General features: G+C 40.1%; 1 protein-coding gene across 2 annotated transcripts; it reads left to right on the top strand.

Moving 5' to 3' along the window:
• The first annotated feature begins 7,668 nt into the window (after positions 1–7,668).
• LOC114055650 (plasminogen-like) lies at positions 7,669–22,012 on the top strand. Of its 2 annotated transcripts, XM_027880010.1 has the most exons (11): positions 7,669–7,801; positions 10,639–10,774; positions 11,404–11,510; positions 14,110–14,224; positions 15,290–15,453; positions 15,973–16,102; positions 16,214–16,332; positions 17,902–18,064; positions 18,922–19,052; positions 19,897–20,056; positions 21,315–22,012. In XM_027880010.1, the coding sequence occupies exons 1-11, from the start codon at positions 7,753–7,755 to the stop codon at positions 21,520–21,522; spliced, it is 1,482 nt and encodes a 493-aa protein (XP_027735811.1). In that variant the 5' UTR covers positions 7,669–7,752; the 3' UTR covers positions 21,523–22,012. The 2 variants fall into 2 exon arrangements, with proteins under 2 accessions (XP_027735811.1, XP_027735812.1); XM_027880011.1 differs by lacking the exons at positions 14,110–14,224; positions 15,290–15,453.
• Positions 22,013–23,746: the final 1,734 nt, after the last annotated feature.

The following is a 23,746-nucleotide window of genomic DNA, read 5'->3' as shown; positions in this document are numbered from 1 at the left end:
GGCATAACCTTACGTCAGAAAAGGGAGGAGAATAAAAATAGTTCATTACAGCATGGCTTGGCCAGCATATCCTAATATAAAGGGCAGTAGCTTCTGCTGTAGGAATTTAACGTCAAATAAAGTTCTTTCCAAGGAAAATAAGACTGCTACTAAAAGAGACATATTCAGTAATATGTATTCTAAAGTGGTTTCAGGGGTGAAACAGTTTCAGATCTTGTGATTTCCTGAAAACACATGCTTTACAGGACAAGAGTACTATTTTTTTTTTTTTTTCTAGAAAGTTGCCAACAGCATGAGCTAAGTTTCAGATTTGCTGGAGAGCAGGAGCTAGGGGTACCTGAGATCATTTCAGGTTGTGTTACAACTGGACAAATGATACATTGTCATCATTTTGCCAGACAATGTTAGCTCCTACCTTTGTTCTGAACTGACTACTGACAGTTTGTTTAAATTAAATGTATGTTTGCATCATATTCGGTAGGTATATATTTATGCTAGTGAATTTCAGTCAATGACAAGTGACCTGTGACAGCATGTGCAGCTGATCACTGCCACATTTGTCAGGAAGAAAGGAGAGGTTTGGGTGGGACCAATCCTCAGACGAGGAGGAACAAGGTTTCCCTCAAAGGGAAGCTTAGTTTAGGACAGAAAAATAAATTGCAATACAGTACCTGAGAAACATGGAAGAAACAAGGTAAATGTAGGGCTATGTAGTCCATACATTTTACATGTAAGATATTGTCCAGCATTGTAGCTTGTTTGTTCTTATGTACAGTTTTGACATTTACTTTAACCAAATAAAACATATACTAATAGATGTCACAGCAGATTTTTATCTCTTTGCTCAGTGAAATGTCTCCACAAAATGAGTAAGTTTTTCCCAAGGGCTCTAAGGGGAGATTACGCCAGTTCTCCCTGTGCCAGTCCAGCTCCCAGCCTGGCACCATGCAGGGAAAGTCTCATTAGACGTAAGCATAGGAAAAAAATCAGGAAAAAGGTCCTTGTTGGTGATGCATTTGTGCATCTGTGGGAGTAAAGATAAGAGGCAGTCAGGTGTCCTGGACTTTCAGTCTCTTCACTGAATGAAACTGCATTTGCAGGTTTTTCTCTACACGAATGTCTCTGACCTTGGACTTTCCAGCAGAGCTGGATGACAGGTTAGTCTGGGGGAGGCATCAAGAGATGCAGAGGAGAGGGATGACTGAGTTATGGCACGGGTGCAAGATGGAGATAAATAAACTCCTGTTTCCTCAGTTGCCTGTCCTGTAGCTGTCAGGCATCACCAGCCCTGACTGTCCCTGCCCAGCCACACAGGGCTGCCCCATGGCCCAGGACACCATGTCAGCCCCTGGGGCCATCAGTCCCTGCTCCAGGGATGCCACAGCAGGGCTGGTCTTCATCTCTTCACAGCCCTGACCAGCCATGGGCCCCACAAACCCAGGCCCACTTGCATGGCCTCAGCCCTACCCCATCCCCAGGGATGTGCCGAATGCCCAGGGCTGGCACTGCCAGGTGACCCCCAGCTGCTCAGTCCTTGCCAGACCCAGGGGGAGTTCCTTAGGGAGCAAAACAGTTTTCTCCATGGTCCTTGCCATCAGGAAAGGGTTTGCACCTTCCTGTTTGTTCCCCTGCTCCCATCTTTGTTGTCTTCAGGTAGTGATTCCCGCACTGGGGAGGGTACTGCAGGCAGTGTACTGGAAATGCCTGTCTTGTTCAGGCGGGCCCCACAGGGGGACCACTTGGGTCCCCAGCACAGCCTTCTCCTGGCTGAGCAGAGACCATCATAGTCTGCAGGAGCTGCTACACGCTACATTCAACCCGGTAGCACTTACTCTGTCTCCAACCCTGTCTGAGCATGTTTCACAGCAGGAGTAAGAGACCCACTCATGTGAAGTAATCCTGGAACAGGTTTTTTTATGAACTAAATTTGTGGAAGTGAGCCCTTCTCCCATTGTTTACTATCTGCCAGGACGATATATATCACCATGTCAGAGAACCAGCAGGTCTCTGGCTTTGTCTGCAGCTACAGTGAAGGTGCTCAAGGACCATTTGTGGGAGAAGGATAACACTGCAAACATCTGAGTTGTAGCTCTTCCTACATTGCTTGTGTGAATGCTTAGGTGGGATACGGAGCAGCCTGGCTGGTACAGCTGGAGCACAACTGAAGGAGTCGAGTCTCGGGCCACATGCCACAGGAGTGGTCATAAGATGGGAGCTTAGCTCAGTAGAGGGCTATAAGACACAACAGTCATCTCAGTAATGTCAGCTCAGATATTAGTTCTCAAACACCTTTTCGAGGAACTATGGTCATATATCTACTTGCTTTAGCAATACCGACTTTTACATTAATATGCAATGCATATGTATCATTTATATGAATATTTATTAATGGATATTATTTATAAGTGTTTTACTTGAGATGTTCTGGATATGGTTCAAACTTAGTATTGCATCCAGTTTTCTGAATACATTTAAGAAAAGCCTGCCACTATATTTGCTATGTTATGTAAGCATAACCCATCCATGCAGAGGAACTAATAGGAAATATTAGACTCGTACTGTTCTAGCTTATTTTTTCAACTCTGCTATTCTATTTGATGCCCTGTTAATTTCCCATGTACTCTAAGATATTTATGAAAGAACTGTACTACAGCAAAACCCTTTAGGTTAAACATAGAAAAACCTTAGCAGTAAAGATGGTTTTTAGCGGCTTTCCTGGGAAGGGTGTCCTGGGAGGTTTTTACCCTGTGGTTGGTTGTTCGAGCAGCAGTGAGGAAGGATGTGGTAGAGCTGATTCTGTTTGAGGGAAGGGAGACTGATTAGGTGTCTTCTGAGGACCCATTTTTAGCCCCTCAACTGGTATAGTTAAGAGCACAAATTCACATTTTATGTGTATGTAGTACATTTTGAATTAAAGATTTTTTACTTGTTTGTATCCACATACTGTGGAAGAAAATATGGGACCAAACACTTGCAGGAGGAAGTGAGCTCTAGGCCTGTGCCTCAAACCTTCCCCAAAGCTAGCAAACTATAGAGATCTTCAGTTTTGGAAGGATTTAGGCCTGGACAATCAGCTGTTTATGACTATGGACAAGAGCATAGTTCCTCTGAGTACACTCCATTACAATACTCCATCCCTTGGGTGGGTCTCATTCATATAGCAATATGTGAGGGTCAAATAGACTAAAATGAATATCAGTCTCTTATTTATCAAAGTCATATAAGTCAAGATGTTTTTCTGAATAATTTTATTATCTGATAACCCATTTATGGGCTATTCCAAGTAAAGAGCTTTCAGCAGTGCTGGGAGAATGCTGGTAATGCCTGTGGTGCTGGTGCTGCAAAGCTGGGTGCATGAGAGCCTGAGGCAGGAGAGCAGCTGCTGGGTGGGAGCCAGAGCCCTGTTTGCTGGATGCCAACAGGACACAAACCCTCAATTGCAGAACTGGCAGAGGCCAAGGATCAGGCCTAAACAAGCCTGACTTGCATTTCTCATCATAGCTGGGGGGCACTCTGGCTGAAAAAAAAATGAACTGTCAAGGTGAGGCAACTCCAGAAGTTGCAATTATGTTGTGAAAAGCAGGGGCAAACCAACTGTGCTCAGTGTGCCCCTGGGGGCAGGGGAAACTGTCACTTGCATGAAATGGTGTTGCTTCTGGGCTTCTACTGGAGACATTTTCAGAAAGGAGATTTCTGTATGTTCCCAGAGTGATTTGGAAGAGAATTTTCTTCTTTCTTTGAAGAGAGTTATTCTGATTGGTCTTCCTGGGGCAAGTATTCAGTGTGCTGTATTCCTCCCAAAGGAAACCGAAGTGCTCTAAGAGATGACCCACAGCACTGAACTGCAATCTGGCAGCTGAGCAGGGCATGTAAATATAACCAAGGTGGGTAATGGGCACAGCGCTGTGGGAACTTGAGTATTTCAAGAATGACAGAATCACAAAATATTCCAAATTGGAAGGGATACACAAGGATCATTGAATCCAACTCTGAAATGAATAGTCTGGAGTCCTGGAAATGCAAGGTTTCCTCTTTTCATGTCTACAAACTGGGAGAATATATCAGTGGAGAAGGAAGGCAGAAGGTGCAAAAGCCATTCTACAGAGAAAGGAAGATTATTCCCATTGTTATGAAGAGTTGCACTACATCTGTTTTGAGGAATTATTCAGGTGTCAGAAATCTAATTCACGGAATTAGAAAAAATACACAACAAAAAGGATTATCTAGTTCAACCATCGTGGCATAAGAACATGTACAGATCCAAAATGTCTGTCAGATATTTATCAAACCTGTTCCTGAAACTTCCAGTCGTGAAGATCTCACAACCTCCCCAGGCAAAATTTCAGGTCTTCCCTGAAACCCCCTTTCTCCAGGCTAAGCAACCCCAGCTCCCTCAGCTGCTCTTCATAAGACCTGTGCTCTGGACCCTTCACCAGCTCTATTGCCCTTCTCTGGACACACTCCAGCACCTCCATGTCTTCCTCATAGTGCAGGCCCCAGAACTGAGCACAGTATTTGTGGTGTGACCTCATCAGTGCCAAGTACAGGGCAATTAAAAATTTATCAAGGCCTGTCTAAAAGCCCTCTGAAGTCAGCAGAAATATGCTGGGGCCTGAAGAACAGACCCTGAGTCAAAGCTGACTTACAGATGGATCTTTCAACCTAATATTTTATTTAGCCTAGTACTGTATTTAGCCATACATCTGCTTATTTACCAAGATGTTGGATTAGCCTTACTAATGCTTTAAGGGTACACATTTATGCTTGTTAGCACAGGATATTATTAATAATTAGTAAGGCTTCTATATGTTTTATAAATATGACTTTCTTTTCAGCCAGGGCCATGAGAGCAGTAGACCTCACATGGCCACAGCTGGTTCATCTTTGAGATATAAATGGATCCGTAGTTCTGTATTTAGAGACTAGTCAAAGCCATGAGGGCATTTGACAGTAGTTTATCCAAATTGACTCCTAATTTTCCTCTGGGTCCTGGCCAGCCTTCAGGGGAAAACCAAGGAGAGAAGAAGCCAAATTTTTTTTCCACACCAATTGAGTGATGTAAGCTGGTTTGTCTAACACTATGTAAGCTGCACCTTCTCACAGCAAAATGGAGGCTTCATCCTACGAGTGGATGCACCACAGAGGATTTCCCAGTTACTGGGAAGAGGTTCTCCAGACCTTTGCTGCGATAGGGGCCTCCCCAGCTCAAATGTATTCTGGATGATGGTAATGTGTTACTTAGGGTAACTGGTGATGTATCTCTGTCTTAATCACTGTAAGACTTTCTCTGTAGTAATGATTAGATGCATTGCTAAGTGTATCCTTTCATAAGCCACTGCTTCTTTTGCAATTCTTTACTGTTTTTGCACTATAGTAAACTTACACATTTATTCTTTAAAGTTGGTGTCTATGTGTCTTCAATCCATCGTCGTTCCCAGGGCAAAACAATGTTCAACGGACAGAATTTACTGAATCAGTGGTTGGAAGTATCTCTGTGAATAACTGACAAGTCTTCTGTTCAACACTTAAAGAAAACACCCACTCCAAGCCAGTGCAGCAGAGCTGTGTGATGTTCCCTAGCAAAAGTGTAGAATGAGCAAGCTTGTACAAATCTCTCTTTTTCCAAGCTGGAAACCTAACGAAATAATTTATAATTTTACACTTGACATTCAAATACTTTTTTTTTTCATTACTCCACAGCTCTATATCTGTTTTTTTCCAAATAAGGAACATTATTTTCAACTTACCTCTCACTTATTTGTTTTATCCATATTTATTTTCCTTTTCAAGGGAGTCAGTTCTTCTCCTTCTGATTTTCCTAATTTTGATGAAATCTGTGCTGATTTCTCACAAAATTTGTAGAGTGTTTTGCTCCGAAGAGATGCCTCTATTTTTATTTGTGTTTCTCAGTATCTTACAGTGATAATACTACATTTGGCTTTTTCCCCCTCACTCTTTCTCATTCTGTTTTTGCTCTGTATTTCACCCTTGCATGCAGTCTTTTCTACATAGAGTATTGCTTTGGGAAAATAAAACTTTCAAGCCTATTAACATTACATAAGTTCAAATCAATAAACTTTAAAACTGTTGTATTGAGGTAGGAAGGAAAAGGGGAAACAGAAAGAAAATCAAAGCATATTTGAATAAAAGAAATTTCCTTGTAAGCTAGTACTGTGATATAAGCAAGCTTGTGGTCAAACATCGCCTGACAATGTATTGTGAGCGTGTATTGGTACCTTTGCTTGTGGTTTAACATCACCCACTTTTTAAAAAACTATCATCTACTGCACCCTTCTGGACATTACCAGGACAGCACATTCTCCAGAAAACCACGCAGAATATCAGGTAGGCATAGTTTTCATGAGCAAAGTTGTGATTTCATTTATTGCTGACAGAAAATCTCTGATTTCAATTTTTTGATTTTCTAAGATTTAAATTAAATCCAAAAGAAAAGACTTTCCATGCTATTTACTGTCAGATCTAGAGTAGTTTCAGATTTCTGCATCTATAATCTATGGCATTTGCTACCTGAGGACAGAGCAAGTAATGCTTTTGGTGACAGAAAAAGAAAGACTTGGCTCAGTGCAGCTCATCATGTCCTCCTGCATCTTGGTGACATCACATCTCTTCTATATTAATTTGGGAAATCCTCAGGTCCTGCATGCCCTGCTCAGTCCCAAATGGTCCGCTAGTCCTTCTTCTTCTCATTCACATCCCCTTAGTATCTCTGTGAGGTACTCCTGCCTTCCATTAGGAGAGCCTGTCTCTTCCCTAGCCAGGTGTACAATGTGGATGTTTCCAGGATTCACCCATGTGTATTCTGACATGCTGGTTTCAGGGTACAGACCTGCTGACTGGCCAAGCAGAAATTAGTGATGTTTGCTCCCACCATTAAGTGTTCTTATGGAAAGCAAATTTTGGGTTCTTTTCTCTGTCCAAGCACTGATTTTCTGAAACCTGAAGGCACTGTGGCTGGGAATGCAAGGGTTACCTTAGCTAAGTCCCCTGGGGCCAGCAGAGGTGGTGTTGCTGAAATGCACGGGGCATCTTCCATATACCCTGAGGTCTGGGCAGACCCAAGATATCAGTGGCTTTGCCTGGAAAGCAAAGGCACATCATAAACTGAGAAAAGTCAATGCTGCCTCCTAACTCATGAAGAACAAAAACTAAACCAGAAATGGGAAAAGGCTGAGGGAAGTAATCTTTCGTCCAGAAACGGCATTGGAGGATGTTAAAAACAATTCTGATACAGAGTTAGCATTATCAGGGTCTTTTTTTTTTTTTTTTTTTTTTTTTTTGAGGAATGGCTTACACAAAAGCATAAATCAGATGCAGTTCCAACCTAAGCAGTGCAGGTCTGTGACTGAAAATACTATTGGGACCTAATGCTGAATATCCAGGACTATGTAGAACTAGACTGTGACTGAGTCTTCATACTTTCCACCACTATGATCCCCATGTTTACCCTAGCAAAGTGAGGCCAAGCAATCTGAGAACAAAGCATGTCCCACAAAACAGGAAAGTGCCTTCACATTTCCCAGCATCCAGTAGAAATGATTGAATCTGATTTGGTAATCCATCCAATTCAAGGTTGTTTGAATGGCCACACCATGGCAAGGGGGGAACAGCATGGGAGAATGATTAACTTAATCCTCCTGCCTTGTTTGTTTGATGCTGCCTCACTCCAGTGCAAGTCAATAAAACTTTGTGCACTGACACACACAACTTCCAGCACCCGCCAGCGGGGCCAAAATGGGAATTAGCAAAGCTGCCTTTCTCTTCCTGTTCTTGCTCAGCTCAGGTAAGAGTCCTTTGCCTTCTCCTTGCCTAGGTGGGACTGGTACTTAAACACTTGTGAGTTCCATGTGGGGAAGGTAGGTCCCCAAATCCCTGTGTCACAACTTCCCTGGATGATGAGAGATTCAAGGCTTGCTGGCCAGCAAAAGCTGCTGCTCAATAAAAAAAGAGCTGTGGTTGTTCCAGGGTTATACTTGTTAGAGACACCAGGAGAGCAGCGGCCTTGGTGTCTCCTTTGGGAACCAATGGCTCCTTGCAAAACTACCCCATGGTCAGAGATGGGGGCACCTTTGAGAAGTAGTTTGTCAAAGGCTTCTACATCACCCATAGCAGTCACTGAGAAGGTTATCTCTAATTTCAGCAGACTTTGGATCAAATGCTAAAGCACAGTGATTGTGGTTTTCGCCCTTTATGACAGGTGTTCTAAAGCTTTGAAATGAAATATTAAAAAATAAATAAATAAAAAAATCCAAACAACAAAAAGAAATATTACCAATTTCCTTTATATTCCAGAAACTTCAAATTTTTCAAACACTTCTAATAAAATGTTCTCCCTTGTTTTGCTGAAGGCAGTAATTAGGAACTTACTCTTTAGTAACCTAGATCACCTTTTCTAAAAATATGTCTAGAATTCTTTTTTAGAACTCCAAGAGAAGATAGGTGTCCTACTAATAGTAATATATGAATTTCAAGCTTATCTACAAATGCTGTAAATTATTATTCCACACTTAGTTTACATTTTAATCAGATTTTAATCAGATATCATACTCTCTAGTACTTTAAAGTTGCATATAATTGTATGACATTCAAGTGATTTTCAAAAAGTACTGTAAAATACATATCAGTATAGTTTGCATGAGTTTCTAATAGCTCAGACATTTAGGATCAGAATAACAGGAACATATCATTGTGTGATTGTGCTGGGTTGTAAAAGACAGCTGATTAAGTGGGTTTTTTATTTGCTCATTGTTATCAGCTTTAGCTGACTTGCTCCAAAGTGATAGTACATGACTGCCTTAAAACATAAAAAAAAATTTTATGTCTTCTGGATCAGTACTGCTCAGGTCTGGAAAGATACGCAGATAAAAGAGGAAATAGGTTTGTTCACATATATTTGAATATTCTGTTCGATTATCATGTGCCGTGTCTGGGTTTATAAAGGTTTGGACTTTAGCAGACTAATACATTCTCAGATGCATTTTGAAGTCTACTGCAGTCTTTCCTTAATTTTTCATTTTGCAGTGTTTTTCAGGCAACTAACACCACCTTTTCACCTTTTCTGTTATCTAAGCTTCTGCCAATCTGAATTGCCTTTTAGCTTATGCATCTCATACAAAATCTCATGTATTCATTCTTAAACCAGCTGTAATAATTTTTTTTATGGTCATTGAAAAGGAATAATATACAAAGTAGAGCTCTTTGGACAAATGCAGTTTCAAGATTAATTAAGTTTGGAAAGTAGTATTTTCCTGTTCTAGTCCCTTGCAATTCTGGAGCGTTGGCCTTAGTTAAGTCACAAAAAATTCAGGAGAGAAGCACTTGTTTACTAAATCCATCAAGAGAAATTAGTAGGCTAGGCTATTGGTGCTCCACATAGTCCAGCTGTAACAGTAGGATTAGATCTGGGAGGCCTCAGTGTCAGGGATTTCTTAAGACACGTGGTTTTTATAGCATTGAGCCAACTCTGCAAACAGGAACAGATGATGCCCTCAGGCAATAATCATCTTACTTTCATTAGTGGTCCAAATACCTTTTATCTCATATGAATATGTGTCTTATGGAGGTAGATGATGGATGACCTCTATGTCATGGGAATTAATTACACTGGAGTGATACTGCAGTGAACTGAGCCTAATATGAGTGCAAAAATGAAAGATTCACAACATTACCTGTGAGAATACTGTACAAAATTATGAACTTCTTGTATTTGTCAATAATAATCTAGCTTGAAAAAACCGAAATAATTGAATCATATCACTTATGTAACCTTGTAGCCTGATGCTGGAGATGCAAATAAACCCTGATAGAAATTAGGAAGAGAACATAAAATATTTATAGACGTAGAAGGGAAAAATCGGTTAGATGGCAAAATCCATTGTGAGCAGCAATGTTTTAGAGCTGTGTTAAATGTATTAGCAGATACCTCATATACATCTTAGGCACATGCAACTTTCAGATATAATAATACTAATCATTTACTAATTTAAAATCTTGGGTTAATTTGTTGCAATAGAGATGCAACCTGACAATTTCATTAGTAAGTCTGCTCAACCCATTACAATAAAATAACGGTGGCCATTGCAAAATGCTATTTAGTAATTTTATGACTGTGGTTTCTTGGTCTAGGGCAAGACATCTTGGGACAAACAACTAGTCAGTGGCCAATAAAACTGCAGTGATTACACAATTCACATGACATGTCATAATAATGTCATAATGTCTCACACCCATCTAATTCATGCTTTTTCAAAACTTTGATATTGGTATCACTTCCTCTTTCTCTGAGTGGTGTGGACCACTTAGTCTCTCTCTCTCTGTTCCCCCTCAATCTTACTTCACATTTCTCATTCTTAGCTTCAAACTCGTGCATAACTCAGTTTAGAACTTCTCCTCTACATGTTTTTGCTGCTGTTTTTTTTCCCTATGGCATGTTACAGTCATACAGCTGTGATTGTGTTGGGAGCCAGAAATTACATCAGAGTTTGTAATCTTTTACCTAGAATTACACAGCATAGTGTCTTCACCTGTCCAAGCTACATGGAAAATGGGACTCAAATTCACAGATCTTCTTAACTGCAGAATTTTCATTTTTAATGTCTGATTCCTTTCCTTCCCTTGTAGTGAAAGGAGATATACTGGATGACTACCTAAGAACAGATGGTGTTTGGATACTAACTCGAAATAAACAGTCTTACAACACAAATAACGAAGAAGAATGTGCAGAGAAATGTGAAGCAGAAAGAAATTTTAATTGCAGGTAATTCCTGTTGAATCTTAAAACTGTGTTATTGTGCATGTCTGCATATCAGTGGTATTTTCCTACAGTTGCTTAGAACCAACATCCCCATTCTGCTGCAGCTCTGCCTACAGCAGTGTGTCCCATGCCTGTACCTTTATGTTTTGGCTTATCTCCGTAAGATCAAGAGTGGATTTACAACATATTTCTCATTCTATAGTAAATGTTCAAGTTCTTACTCTTCTCTGTTACGTGGAGACCTGCTTGTACCTCTTTTGCTGGATGCTGGCTTGTTTCACAAAAGAAGAATGAAATGTTTCTAATCCATTGTAAGGAGAGAAATTAACCTGAGCAGCTAGGATGCAACTGATAACGTTCTGCCAATGCAATAACTAGCTTCCCATGCAATAACTTATTCACATATATAGCCTTATGTCCTGCATAAATGAGCCACTTCAGAACAACAGAACACATCAGACTCTTACTCAGTGTCTCAAGTATTGAGTGCAGATATAAAAAGATATAAATGGATACAGGACAGTGCTATTACATTAAAAATCTATAGACCAATAATTATTGATTGAATAATTTGTATTGAATTTAAAATATTGCTTCCTATGTCAATATTGCTTCCTTCTCAATTTCAACAGGGCTTTCCTATTCACCAGGAAAAAGCTACAGTGTTTAACACTGGCTGAAAATGCTAAAACGTCGGTGATGTTCGCCAGCACGGACACAGTTCTTTATGAAAAGAGAAGTATGTATGCAGTAAGATGCTACTCCTTATCTATTTTAACTTCATCCTTGTGCTCTCTGCTGCAGTGCTGGAGCAAACTGCTGCAGGTGGTGACAGTTTCAGTGAGGTGGGTCATGCAAATTTTCATCCCCTCCAAAGCTATTCTATGGAAGACAGGCCTGGTGTCTCCAGCCTCAGCGTTCATCCCAGTGACCTTCCTCAACACATGTAATCGAGAAATTTAGTCAGAACCTTCAACTTTGCTGCTTATAGCCCCATTAGAGCCACCTCTTCCTGCAGAAAAAACAAAGTCCTAGCTTGGCAGCCACTCATGCATCAGGATGGATTTGTCTTGTTTACTTTTTAGCCTTAGCTGAAACTGTAGGGTGAGGTACAGGTCTGACCCCCTCTCTCCCAATCCTCTCAGAAGAAGACCTTTTCCTTTCTGGTCATATCCAGGACTAAAGGAAGTGTCACCATATGAGTCCACTGCAGGAGGAGACACTATATCTTATTCCTCACACCAAGGGACCAGCTCATCAGCCTGTTGGTGCCTATTATGGCAGGGGTACAAAAGTGTACAGTCATCTTCCTTCTCTTTTTTGCTATCAGGAATACAAGACTATGTCATTCCTTCTGAAACTCACAGCTACAGCTGCCAGCATCCTTGTGAGGTCTCTTGATAATCCAAATGGCAGCATTTTGTATCTGTAATAGCCACAATCCACCTCAAACCAGAGATACTTCTCAGAAGGCTGACACTCACCTTCCTAGAAACAACCAACCACAGCGTCACTCAGCCTGAACTTGAATTTGTAAATAAAGACATTTAGTTTTCTTGAACATCAGTAAAGTTTTCTGTCCCCACCACAACTCCTCAGCACTAGGAAACAGCTACTGTAAAACTCCTCTCTCTCAGATATGATGGAATTTGGTCTGCTGGGAAAAAGCAATCTCCAGGACAATTCTTTGGCTCTGCCACTCCCTTAGGTTCATGATGACTGTACAATCTCACCTATACCTTACTCAGAACCTGGAATTCATAACAGCTGCTTTGGCATCAATCTTCGCTACAATTTATTTTCCTTGTAATTAGATTAATACTTGTGCAAAACATCTACTTTAAAACAAAAAGTTTCATCCATTTGTGAGTGTAACAGTTCATCTTTTTATACTATGCCACCCAATCTTAGGCACTTCCATTTTACCCCACCAAAAACGCTTTGGGATCTGTATGTAGACCATACTCTGGATTGTCCATAGTTACAAAGGCAGCTCCATAAATATATTCTGGCAGTTACGGTTTGACTTTCCATACGTTAATGGCAAAACCTCCTTGCTAACAACTGGAATAATTCATAAGGTAGACTAATTCATTATATTATATTGAGTCAGATTTCTCACTCCCACCTTCAAAAGTGCGTTTTTCTTTGGTTCCAATTGGTCTCTGAGAGTTTAAGAACCACAGCATTTTTACTAGCTGAGTGGTCACCCAGGATGCTTAACCTCCTTATAGGGGTAATAATCAAAGCTTTGGCACTTACTCACCGAGACATTTCTGAAGAACTCAGTTACAGACATCTCCTTCTTTGCAGAGCATTTTCCCCAGTCATGCCTTAATTTTGTCTTGAGATATAGTTTGGCTTTTGATCTCATCCATCTTTAGAGGAACGCAATCAGGAGTTATAGGCGAGCAATGCAAACTCCTGTACAGGACAGAAAACTAATAGAGAATTTGGAGGTCAAACAGAAAGAAGCCGTGTTACTAAAAATGCTGTTAAAGATGGATCAAATGCTGAGGCCTAAATCCATGTTGGTCTCAATGTGCCATTTGGACTGGAAAGCTACTTGGTTGTTCTTCCTTCTTTCTGATTCTTTATTATTTAGACAAGCTAAAATAATCTAGGAGGAATCTGGCAACATCAGAAGGTCCATGGGGGGCAAGGCTATTGACCAGAGATGGACATGCTGGGACTTGGGTATCAGTGTTGAAGTAGCAATGACTAGACTTTTGGTCCCTTCAGTAGTACCCTGAGAAACCAGGTAGAAGCTCCCTTTTGGTAAGACACATAGCACAGACTGCAAGGTGTTCAAACAAGGCTCAGTTTTTCCTCTCAGATTGGTACCTTATTCTTGTGCTAACATTTCCATTTTATATTTTGGGGTTTAGGGGAATTCTTCTTGTGCAAGCAAATTGCTGGAAGGGGAAAGCAAGATCACTGCCCTCAATAACTTGAGATTTTTCAAGTGTCTGTTGCCATTAAAGCATCATGAACATGATTTGCATTCTCTCTGTCTTGGAATCCCACCAGAAAGGACCTGGGAGTCTGAGGCTAAGAGGAGTCAAAGGTTTGGGGTCATTTATGTGACAAGTGTATTTTGATAACTAAATATTTTCTGTCTTGAAGGGATAGTTGCATGATAGCTGCATGAAAAGATAGTGGCACATTGCAAATGTGCTGGTGAACCATGTCTTTCAAAGAAAGTACAAGAGATTCAAAACATCGGTAAAGCATGACTCATCCTGAACTGATGAACTTCAGTTATATCTGCAGACTTCCAAGTTCAAGACCTGCAATGATGTAGCACCATTCAATTAACAAAACCAATTTCATTTCAGTTTACCTTCTAGAATGTAAAAGAGGGATTGGGAAGGACTACAGAGGAAGAGAAGCCAAGACTTGGAGGGGTATTCCATGCCAGATGTGGGCAGAAAAAATACCCCACAAACCAAAGTATGCCCTTATTTATATTTTTTTTTATGTTGTTCTCACCCTCTTCCAAGTTTCCCCAACTTCATGTGTATAAACAGCCTTATAGTGCAAGTTATCAAAGCCAGTTATTGGGTGACTTTTCAAGACAGTGTTCTATTCCTCTTCATCTGTTTTGCTGCTTTTGACTCTACTGGCAGAGAACTGCAATGATCTGGATAAGGAAAGGATGCATTGTCCGCTACAGAAATTGCCTCTAAATGTGAGATGTCTTAACAGATTAAACGCTCCTATCATCCATGAAGAAAATTTTGCTATTGGTGACAGGGGGATCATAATTGCACTGTTCTGTATGAAGTGCAGGGAAAAAAAGCACAGATACCTGTCCAGCTCTATGATCCCCTGCCTTCCCTACAGACAGTCAAGAGAAAACATTAAGAAAAGCATCCAAGGGCCAAATGTGCCTAGCCAGATAGAGTTTTCTCAGTGCTGGCTATCCCTGTGTTCACTGAAGCAAGAAGGGAAGCAGAGGTCCCGTTTCCGCTCATCTATGTTGGAGTTTTATTAAAAAATTGGTTTTTGTTGTTATCCTAATGAAACTTGGTTACACTTGTTCAGATTGTTTAAAAGCCATTTAGTCTTCTGTGGAAGGTTACTGTAGGAAGAAGCCTAGTGTCACCTGCTTCAGATCTCTTCATGATCTAGTGCTTGGTGAAAAGTCTCTAGAAATACACAACTTTTGAAGTAGTTCCATTAAGACAAATGTGTGACAGAGCCACAGGTCATAGTGAGGAGATTAGATCAGACAGATGCAAGTATTAAAGGCAACAATTGTCCTTTGAGACTGTTACAGTCCTTGCAGGCTGTAAGATCACTCTTTATTGGCAATTGGGACTTAGGGAGAAAGCTACTAATAATGATAGTTATGGAATGTTTTTTCAGTTTTCATTTGTGGCTTACAGTGGGGAATCTGTTTTGCTCATTTTTACTGTGAATGAATAAAGCTCACAGATACCTCAGCAAATTGGACATTTCCCTTCTGCTCCGCTAAATTACTGGGTTTAAAATAGGATTTTAATACTATTACAGCTATACACCTCAAAAACACCCTAATGCAGGGCTGGAGGAAAACTATTGCAGAAATCCTGATGGGGATGAACATGGACCCTGGTGTTACACAACAGATCCTGCTACCAGATATGATTACTGTAACATCCCAGACTGTGAGGACCAGATCACACACACTGGAGAAGGTATATTTACTTTTCAGAATGAATTTAAGTGCTTAGTTTAGGTAGGTAATATTATTCCTGCTACTCGTTTGCACTTGATTATTGCAGATTGTTTTCAAATGAGAACTTAAATCAAACTGAACTTAAGAATTTCTCAACACAGATTTTTTTTCCTAATTATCTTGAGTTATCAAAGTAATTTCATAAATATGGAAGAACTGAAACTTTTTAATCATTTGCTGGTGTTGTTCTGCTCTTACCCCAGAAATTTATTTTATTTTAGAGAGAGCAAATATTGATCCAAGTGCTATGTTATATACTGAACTCCCATTGCTACCAGTACACACAGATCCATGACAAATTTCTCCCTCCAAATGACACATATTCCTAAAGCATTATGAATTTGGCTAGACTTCTGAATTCTTTTCATCACTAGTTTGAGCAAACCCCTCTTTTCCTTTCAGCATATTCTTCCAGGAATAGATCAGGATCTGAATTCATGGGCTGGTGCATTCCTTGCTTTTTTTTCATTCTGCCTAGGAACTACAGTGGAATGCATGCAGTGTAATGGTGAGGACTACCATGGAGAAGTGTCAAGAACCGAGTCTGGGCTTCCGTGCCAACACTGGGATGCCCAAGAGCCTCATATGCATGGATTTACCCTGAAACAGTGAGTCACACTCAGCACTGAATTCATTCTTACAGAGCCTGGGAGACAGAGCCTAGTTGCTTCATCTGGCCATAGCTGATTCACAAGCTTCTCTTTCATTTTCAATGGCAGCTATCCAGAAAAGGATCTGAAGATGAATTATTGCCGTAATCCTGATGGTGAACTTCGGCCCTGGTGTTTCACTACCAGCCCGACTAAACGCTGGGAATATTGCAAAATTCCTCGTTGCAGTGAGTCTGATTTCCTGAGACCACTCCAGAGGGTAGCTCTTCTCATTAAAATTATGCAGGGAGGGGAAAGACAAGAAATCTCAGTTCTAAGTAATCTGAGGATACCTTTGTGAAGGAAGGAAAGTGCACAGTAATACACAGAATCGCTCACTAAATTTCAGTTATGTAAAATTATGTATGATCAGTGAGGACGTAGGTGTCATGAAGTGCAATAATGCCAAAGAAGTTTTGGGAAAGGAGAATTTGCCTTTGACCACTTTACTTTTTGACTTACCTGAGAATTTAAACTTACCTAAGAGATTGGGCATTCAGGTTAAATCAGGTGGTAGTTTTCTGGTGATCAGTTAACTAATGAAAAACATCTAAATCACCATGTGACCATACTGTGATATTTTACCTGAGTCTGGCCAGCACAGACAGCACTGCCTTTTCCTTAGCAAGGGGTGAATCCTGAGAAACAAGTTCAGGCCTCAAGTAGAAACCTGACTTATCAGTGAGTGAGCGTAATCCATTGAGCTGAGCACACTACATCTGGAAATTTCCAAAGCACTGAATAAGGAGAGTAGCGTTGCTATTTGTAGAACTGGATGGCACTTTTAGGGGAAAAAAAAAAAAAAAGCGTGTTTTTATCTCTAGAGCTTGCTTTCTTATTCATCTGTACTTGCTAGTGCTCTAAGCAGTGGCACATGTTTGCTGGATATAGTTCTCTTCAGCATGGTCCGTTACAGATGGCAGAACAACTATTTATAAACGTCTCTATGATAAACTGTGAAAGTTACCATAGCATTTAAATTCTGTGCTTAAAACTTGAAGTTTAAGGAACATGCCAACCTTTTAGTCATACTCATCTCCTTGGGAAATTCTGTATACAAAGTAAATGTAATAGATATGTCCTGTAAATTCATTTTTGCCCTGTTTGCCCTCTGCAGGTTCTATGCCTCTGATCATCACTCTTCCTTTCTTTGCTGTTCCCCACATGCCAGATCACTTCACTTTCTTTCACTTTTCCTTCTGCCACACTTTCCCAAGTCACTGACTCCAGAGGCTCAGCTCTGAAGGCTGCTTTGCTTTCTCTCAAAATTTCTTCTTGGCCCTTTCTGCCCTTCCACCCTACCTGTGTATATTATATTCATTTCACTTGGTTTTACAAGACTGTTCAGGACTACTTACTGCCTTTCCTGTTCTGCTCTCAGGGGACTGCAGGCACAAAGTCTGTCTTGACCCAACAAAGTTATTTATTGACTGCTGTAAAAGGGCAAACACAGGACATCTATCTGGCTGTCCAACTGCTCATAAAAATGTACTCTGGTTTTGACATGACTTTTAACCAAGATCACCTCTACTGAAAGAAAAAAATTACGTATTTGACATTATGGAAAACAAAGGGGTTTTATATATTTTGAAAGACTATTTACCAGCATTTCATTTCCCTTTCCTTCCCTTGCCCTCTCTTGCCTTGCCTTGCCTTACCTTGCCTTGCCTTGCCTTGCCTTGCCTTGCCTTGCCTTGCCTGCCTTGCCTTACCTTGCCTTGCCTTGCCTTGATTTGTGTTTTCTTTTTCTGTTACAGCCACACGCCCACCAGTTTCTGACCCAGGCTCCCAGTGCCTTTCCGGGAAAGGAGAAGACTATCGAGGGAGGATAGCCATCACTGAATCAGGAAATACTTGTCAACACTGGAACACACAGTTTCCTCACAAACATGGGTGGATTTCTGACAGATATCCCTGCAAGTATGCTGAACCTCATCGTTGTAACAAATACTGAAGAACATACTTATTCCTTATTGACTCAGATGCAGAAGCAAGAGGAACACAGGTGTTCCTCATTTATGCTGATAAGCTATATTCCTCCTGTTTGTCAGTGCTCATTACTTCTGTTCAGGTCTTGCTCTCCATTTTTTTCTGCATCCCTCTTTATTCTCATACATTTATCTCACATTTCTTATCCACATCCCACTGCAAAGTTATAAGTAGTTACTACTGAAAATCCTTTGGCTGTGTTTTGGCACATTTTCAAGGCATTACTCTTCTGAAGAGTGATGCTCCAAGGTCAACATGCTCCAATACATCCTTGTACTCCAAGGTCAGAGGAGCTGGATTTTCAGAGAATTATCAATGTGCAAGGGTAGCTGGGACTGACCTGGCTTCTTACTCTGTATTTTGATCCTACAAGTTTTCTTGGGCATATGAAACCCTGTCCGCTATCATAGGACAGTGAGCAGCATGCACCGGTGCTCCTACACATTTCCAGGATCAGTCTGTCACATCCAGCCTTGCCTGATTCTTACTGTAACATCAGGTACACCAATGGCTTGTGTTTTGAAGTCAGCTTTTACTGCTATATCTTGGCCTCAACAACATGAGTAGAATGTGAAAGCATTGAGAAAGTTTTTCAGATATCATCAGCATTTAGACTGTGAATTCAAAGACCATTGATTAGTCTCAAAACAGTGATGCATGAGGTAATTAATCTCCAAAAAGAATAAATAACCTCTGAGTTGACTTCTGCAAGCAGTGGTTGTCAATACTCATGCACAAAACTCTTCTGGATTTCTATGAGTAGTTTAAAACCAGTGTTTTTGTTTCAGGGGCTTAGAGGAAAACTACTGTAGAAACCCTGATGGAGAGAAGAGGCCATGGTGCTACACCATCAACCGCAGCGTTAGATGGGAATATTGCACAATTCCTCCCTGTGATGGGAGAGAACAAGAGATTGCTGGTATGAATAGTGGAGCGTACTTGAAATAAGGACTTTAAAACAGTGAGAGGTTTATTGTTTCTCACTGTAAATGTATTAAATATTTTTTTCAGTCACTTTGTCACTGTTGTTAATGCTTGTCTGCCTGTCATGTTGCAAAACCTGACAAATATTGAATTTTCAGAGGTTAAGAAAATACAATGAAGGATGTAGAGAACCAGCTGACCCAACAGAAGAATTACTGGATAAAAGAGGTTTATGTTTTTGTATTCTTTTCCTCCCCAAGGGTAGGGCAGTTATAGCAAGTTCATTGAAAAATTAAAATCAGGTTCAAAGACATGAAAAACTGCTAAATAAAAGGAACTCCCATTTTTGAAAAGTAGCCACAAAAGAGAGGACAGGAGCTTCCAAAGTCTTATTTCCAAGTAAAAATCACATTGAAACATTTATTCATTTAAGGACTAAAAATAACAAGAAAGTCTTAGTGCAATCAAAAGGATAATAGATTGAAATTTAATATAATGTCTGTTTGAGAAATTTATCATGCTCACAATCACCAGCATCTCATCTTTGAGGATTTTTTATGTGAACTTTCTTATCTTTAATTCTAACATGTTGACATACAGCAAAATGAAACCAGATGGTGAAGCTTTCACTGAACATCATCTAACATGCAATGCAAAACTGTTAAAGTTTTCTAAGCATCTTTGGAAATGCCCTTCTGCTGCTGGCTGTGATGATCTCACTGGATGCTGTGTGTATAAACGGGTCATTCCTTTTTGTCATCCTTTGATGCTTTCTTGTGCTTACTCGGTAAGAACATAAAACTCCGATGCAAAAGACCAGTTTCTGTTGTTCGCTGCAGATGTGCCCATACAGGTTCCCCTGACAGAGGAGTGCTACCGAGGCAAAGGCCAGAGTTATCGTGGCACAACTTCTATCACTGCATCGGGAAAAAAATGCCAGGCCTGGAACTCCATGTTCCCACACTGGCATGAAAAAACCCCGGACAAATTCCCAGATGCGTATGTTTATCTCACCTTTTCTCTCTTTCTCTGACAATAACTACTGCTTGGTTTGCGTTATCTTTGCACATCTGTGCTTTAAAACATTGCTAGGGAATTTATCTGTAAAAGAGATTTTTTTTTTTCTAAGACATAGAAACATTTTCTGTTAGTCTCATTTTTAAAAACTGTGTTTTCTAGTTATCTAAATTCTGAGCAAAATATAGCTGTGTCCCTTTACTCTTAAATCTGAGCTTCTGTAACCAACAGCAGGAGACTTGTATCCAGAATCTGGGCATCTGCTGAAATATGTGTTTGGCTTATGAATTTGAGACTTTTGTGGTGGCCTTTCTAAGTATTTATTCTTGGTAGAACACAGCATTTATGATGCAGAACACACTGTCAGATGTGTTATGCTTTGAAATACCATCAACGTGTTCCTTGTAGTTGGAATTGTGCACCCTGAATTGCATACTGAATTTTCCCCCTTAATTTGTCCTCTTCTGGCTGACAAAACTGGACTATCAATGACTGGATCAATGATTAGCTAACTACAATCACTAATGTGCCAGTTTTTAGTAAGGGTAGGTAAGCAATAAGATTTCAATTACGAGAAAATCCATCCATTTTTATACCTTTTTTATGCTATCACCCAAAATAATTTGAATTTTTCAGTTATATTTAGGCATTAAAATGCTGATGTATCAAAACTGGAACATCCTCAGAGGAGACGCTGTCTTTCAAAAACATTTAAAAAAATTAAAATCAAACTGTGAAAATGTGAAATTCATGTGTTTTGTCATATTTGGAAAAAAAACCATTTAAGTTCTTTTTTATTCTGTAACTGTATTGTGACTCAGGATGGGGAAATATTGAAACTCTGCAAATTACTGAAGAGAGAAATTCTAATTCTCCCTTCCCCACAAAGCACAGACTTGCATGTGCTTATACATATATATTTAGAAATTAAATTATTGGCATATTGTGCATTTATTTAGGTACTCAACACATTGAAATGGTACATCCATAATATCAGCCAGTAGCTGAATTATGTTTCCTTATGCATAAAAGTATTCATGACTCTGATGTACATGTGAAATAAAACACTTCACCAGCATCACAGCCATAAATTTTTTTGCTATTAATAGAACACCTGCAATAAGTGAAAACAATAATAAATGTATTTATCCTTGTAATACAGATCCACAACTTTTTGTCAAGATATTCCTATGCTTACTCCCAGTCTTATGCAGCATGACTATTGATTTTATTTTTGCAGGGATTTGAGGGACAACTATTGTAGAAATCCAGATGGTGACAACAGCCCATGGTGTTTCACCACTGACCCCAACACTTTATGGGAGTACTGCAATCTCAAGAGGTGTGATGATCATACACAGGAGCAGACACCAAATGATTCCCCCGCAGTGATGGCACAAGATATTAGCCCGACGACACCCACCACATTTGGTAACAGCTGGCTATAAGTTTCACCTCCTGTAGAGTCTGTGGGTAAAGGAAGTAATAATCTATCAAAATAATTCTTCAGTGTCGTGGTTTAACCACAGCTAGAAACTGAGTACCATGCAGCTGCTCACTCATTCCCCTATCCCTTCCTTGGTGGGGAGAAAAATAAAAAAAAAAGGAAAACTCAAGGGTTGAGATAAGAACAGTTTAATAATTAAAACAGAATAACAATAAAAATAACAATAAATATTGGAGAGGAATAAACCCCAAGAAACCCAAGTGATGCACCATACAATTGCTGACCAATGCCCATCCCAGCCCTGAGCAGTAATTAGTGGCTTCCACTAGTTTATGTACTAAATGTTGTTTTATGGTATGGAAGATCCTGTGATCAGTCTGGGTCAGCTGTCCTGTCCATGCTCCCTCCCAACTTCTTGTACAGCTTCTCACTGGCAGAAAATGGGAAACTGAAAAGTCTTTGACTTCGGGTAAGCACTACTTAGCAAGAACCAAATGTTATCAACATTATTTTCATACTAAATCTATAACACAGCACTGTACCAGCCACTAAGAAGAAAATTAACTCTACTCAAGCTGAGACAAGGACATTGACTGGGGCTGCAATGTAATAGTTACATCCCTTCTGCAGCTTTCAGATCTGTACTGCTGCATTTTGCAGCAAGTTCTCTTTAGTCAGTTAATGTCCTGTAACCTATGTCATTCTAGTGCATTCTGAAGGACATCTTTTTCATCCAGGGGAATAAGAGGACAATAGACAACACTTCCAGTATTTCTGCAGCTCTGTGCTATTGAAATATGGTCACAGTGAAAGTTGTTGCTATAGGAATTCTGCTTGTCCTGTGCTTTGTTTTCCGGAGGGTGACCTTAGCTGCTTGCATTGCTCACAGGCAGTCACTTTTTGCAAAATGCATGCACTGAGAAAAATGACTTTTTGCTCTGTCCTGCTTTGTTCCGTCTCGAATTAGCAGGCCATAATGGTCACAGTGGTATGGCATTTCTGGAGATATAGTAGAACTTTCCACCAATTATTTACTCTGCAAGGAAAGATGGCAGTGTTGCATAAAGATACATTCGTAAATGGAGATGTATACTCTTACTCACATGCAGACGGAACTACCTGGAGCAATGTCCTTGGAAGCAAAAGTTGCTCTTTCAGTCTAGTGGGCTGCTGAAATATGCTTCTTTCATGGAAGTGCCTTAAGTTCCTTGATTTCTTTCTAATTCAGTTACTCTGTATGTTCGGGAAGACATCCATCTTGACAAAGAGATCACATCACAGGGCACATTTTTATCTTACTTTCTGCTGTAGACACTAGACAGTGTGCAAGTCCTAAAGGTACTTAATCTGGCTGGCTTATGCTAACCACCAATACATAGACATTCAGCACCTAACAATAATTTCCTTTTCCTCTTTTTTTCACAGACTGCATTAATGGTAATGGTAAAGATTATTGTGGCACAGTAGCAAAAATTGGAAGGGGCAGGACTCCTATCAACCAATATGCAGAGTCAGAGCCAAGGGAAGGTTAAAAAAAAATGGCTTATGCCTTTCATTTTTCATGAGATTGCACAGCAGAACTGCTTTAAAATTCTCCATTGTAGTCTTTTTTATTCTGTAGCTTTTTCTGAGCACGACTGTGGAAAAGTCCCAATGAGGAATGAGCGAGCCTGTGAGAAATACAGCATGTGCAACGCATCTCCAGGGTCTTGGCCCTGGCACATCAGCCTCAGGACAAGGTACGTGTATTCCAGACTGCATCACCATTCATGAACACCAGGGTTTCACAGGAAAAGATGTTAGAAAGAGACTGACAGTAAACAATAATTTTTTTCCCTTTTTAATCACAATGTCCACTTATTGGCTCATTAAACCCAAACTCCCCACTTTCTCCTGAATCTCTAGAGGGCAAACTTGAACTGCAGAGGTAAAGTACACCTCTATTTACTGAAATGAGGAAGAAGTTCCCACTGAGGATAGTGACAGTTAATGGCAATCTGCAGTGGGGGATTTAAGCCCAAAACAACCTGCAACGTGCATGAATGGATTTTGATCAATCCTTTTCACCCAGCATCCAGTCTGGTTCAAATGTAAATAGATGCTCTGACCACTCTAGTTGTGTAAGAAGCTATAGGAAGATGATGTATAAAAATACAATTATGCCTAGCATTTCCACACAATAAGAGTGGCTGAACAGGAGATGAAAAAGGGTTTACAGAAAGACT

Source organism: Empidonax traillii, unplaced genomic scaffold (assembly GCF_003031625.1).
Source record: "Empidonax traillii isolate 1590-97213 ecotype Southwest subspecies unplaced genomic scaffold, ASM303162v1 scaffold63:size2014119, whole genome shotgun sequence".
Classification (NCBI taxonomy): Eukaryota; Metazoa; Chordata; class Aves; order Passeriformes; family Tyrannidae; genus Empidonax; species Empidonax traillii.
This window is presented reverse-complemented; position numbering and strand designations above follow the sequence as displayed.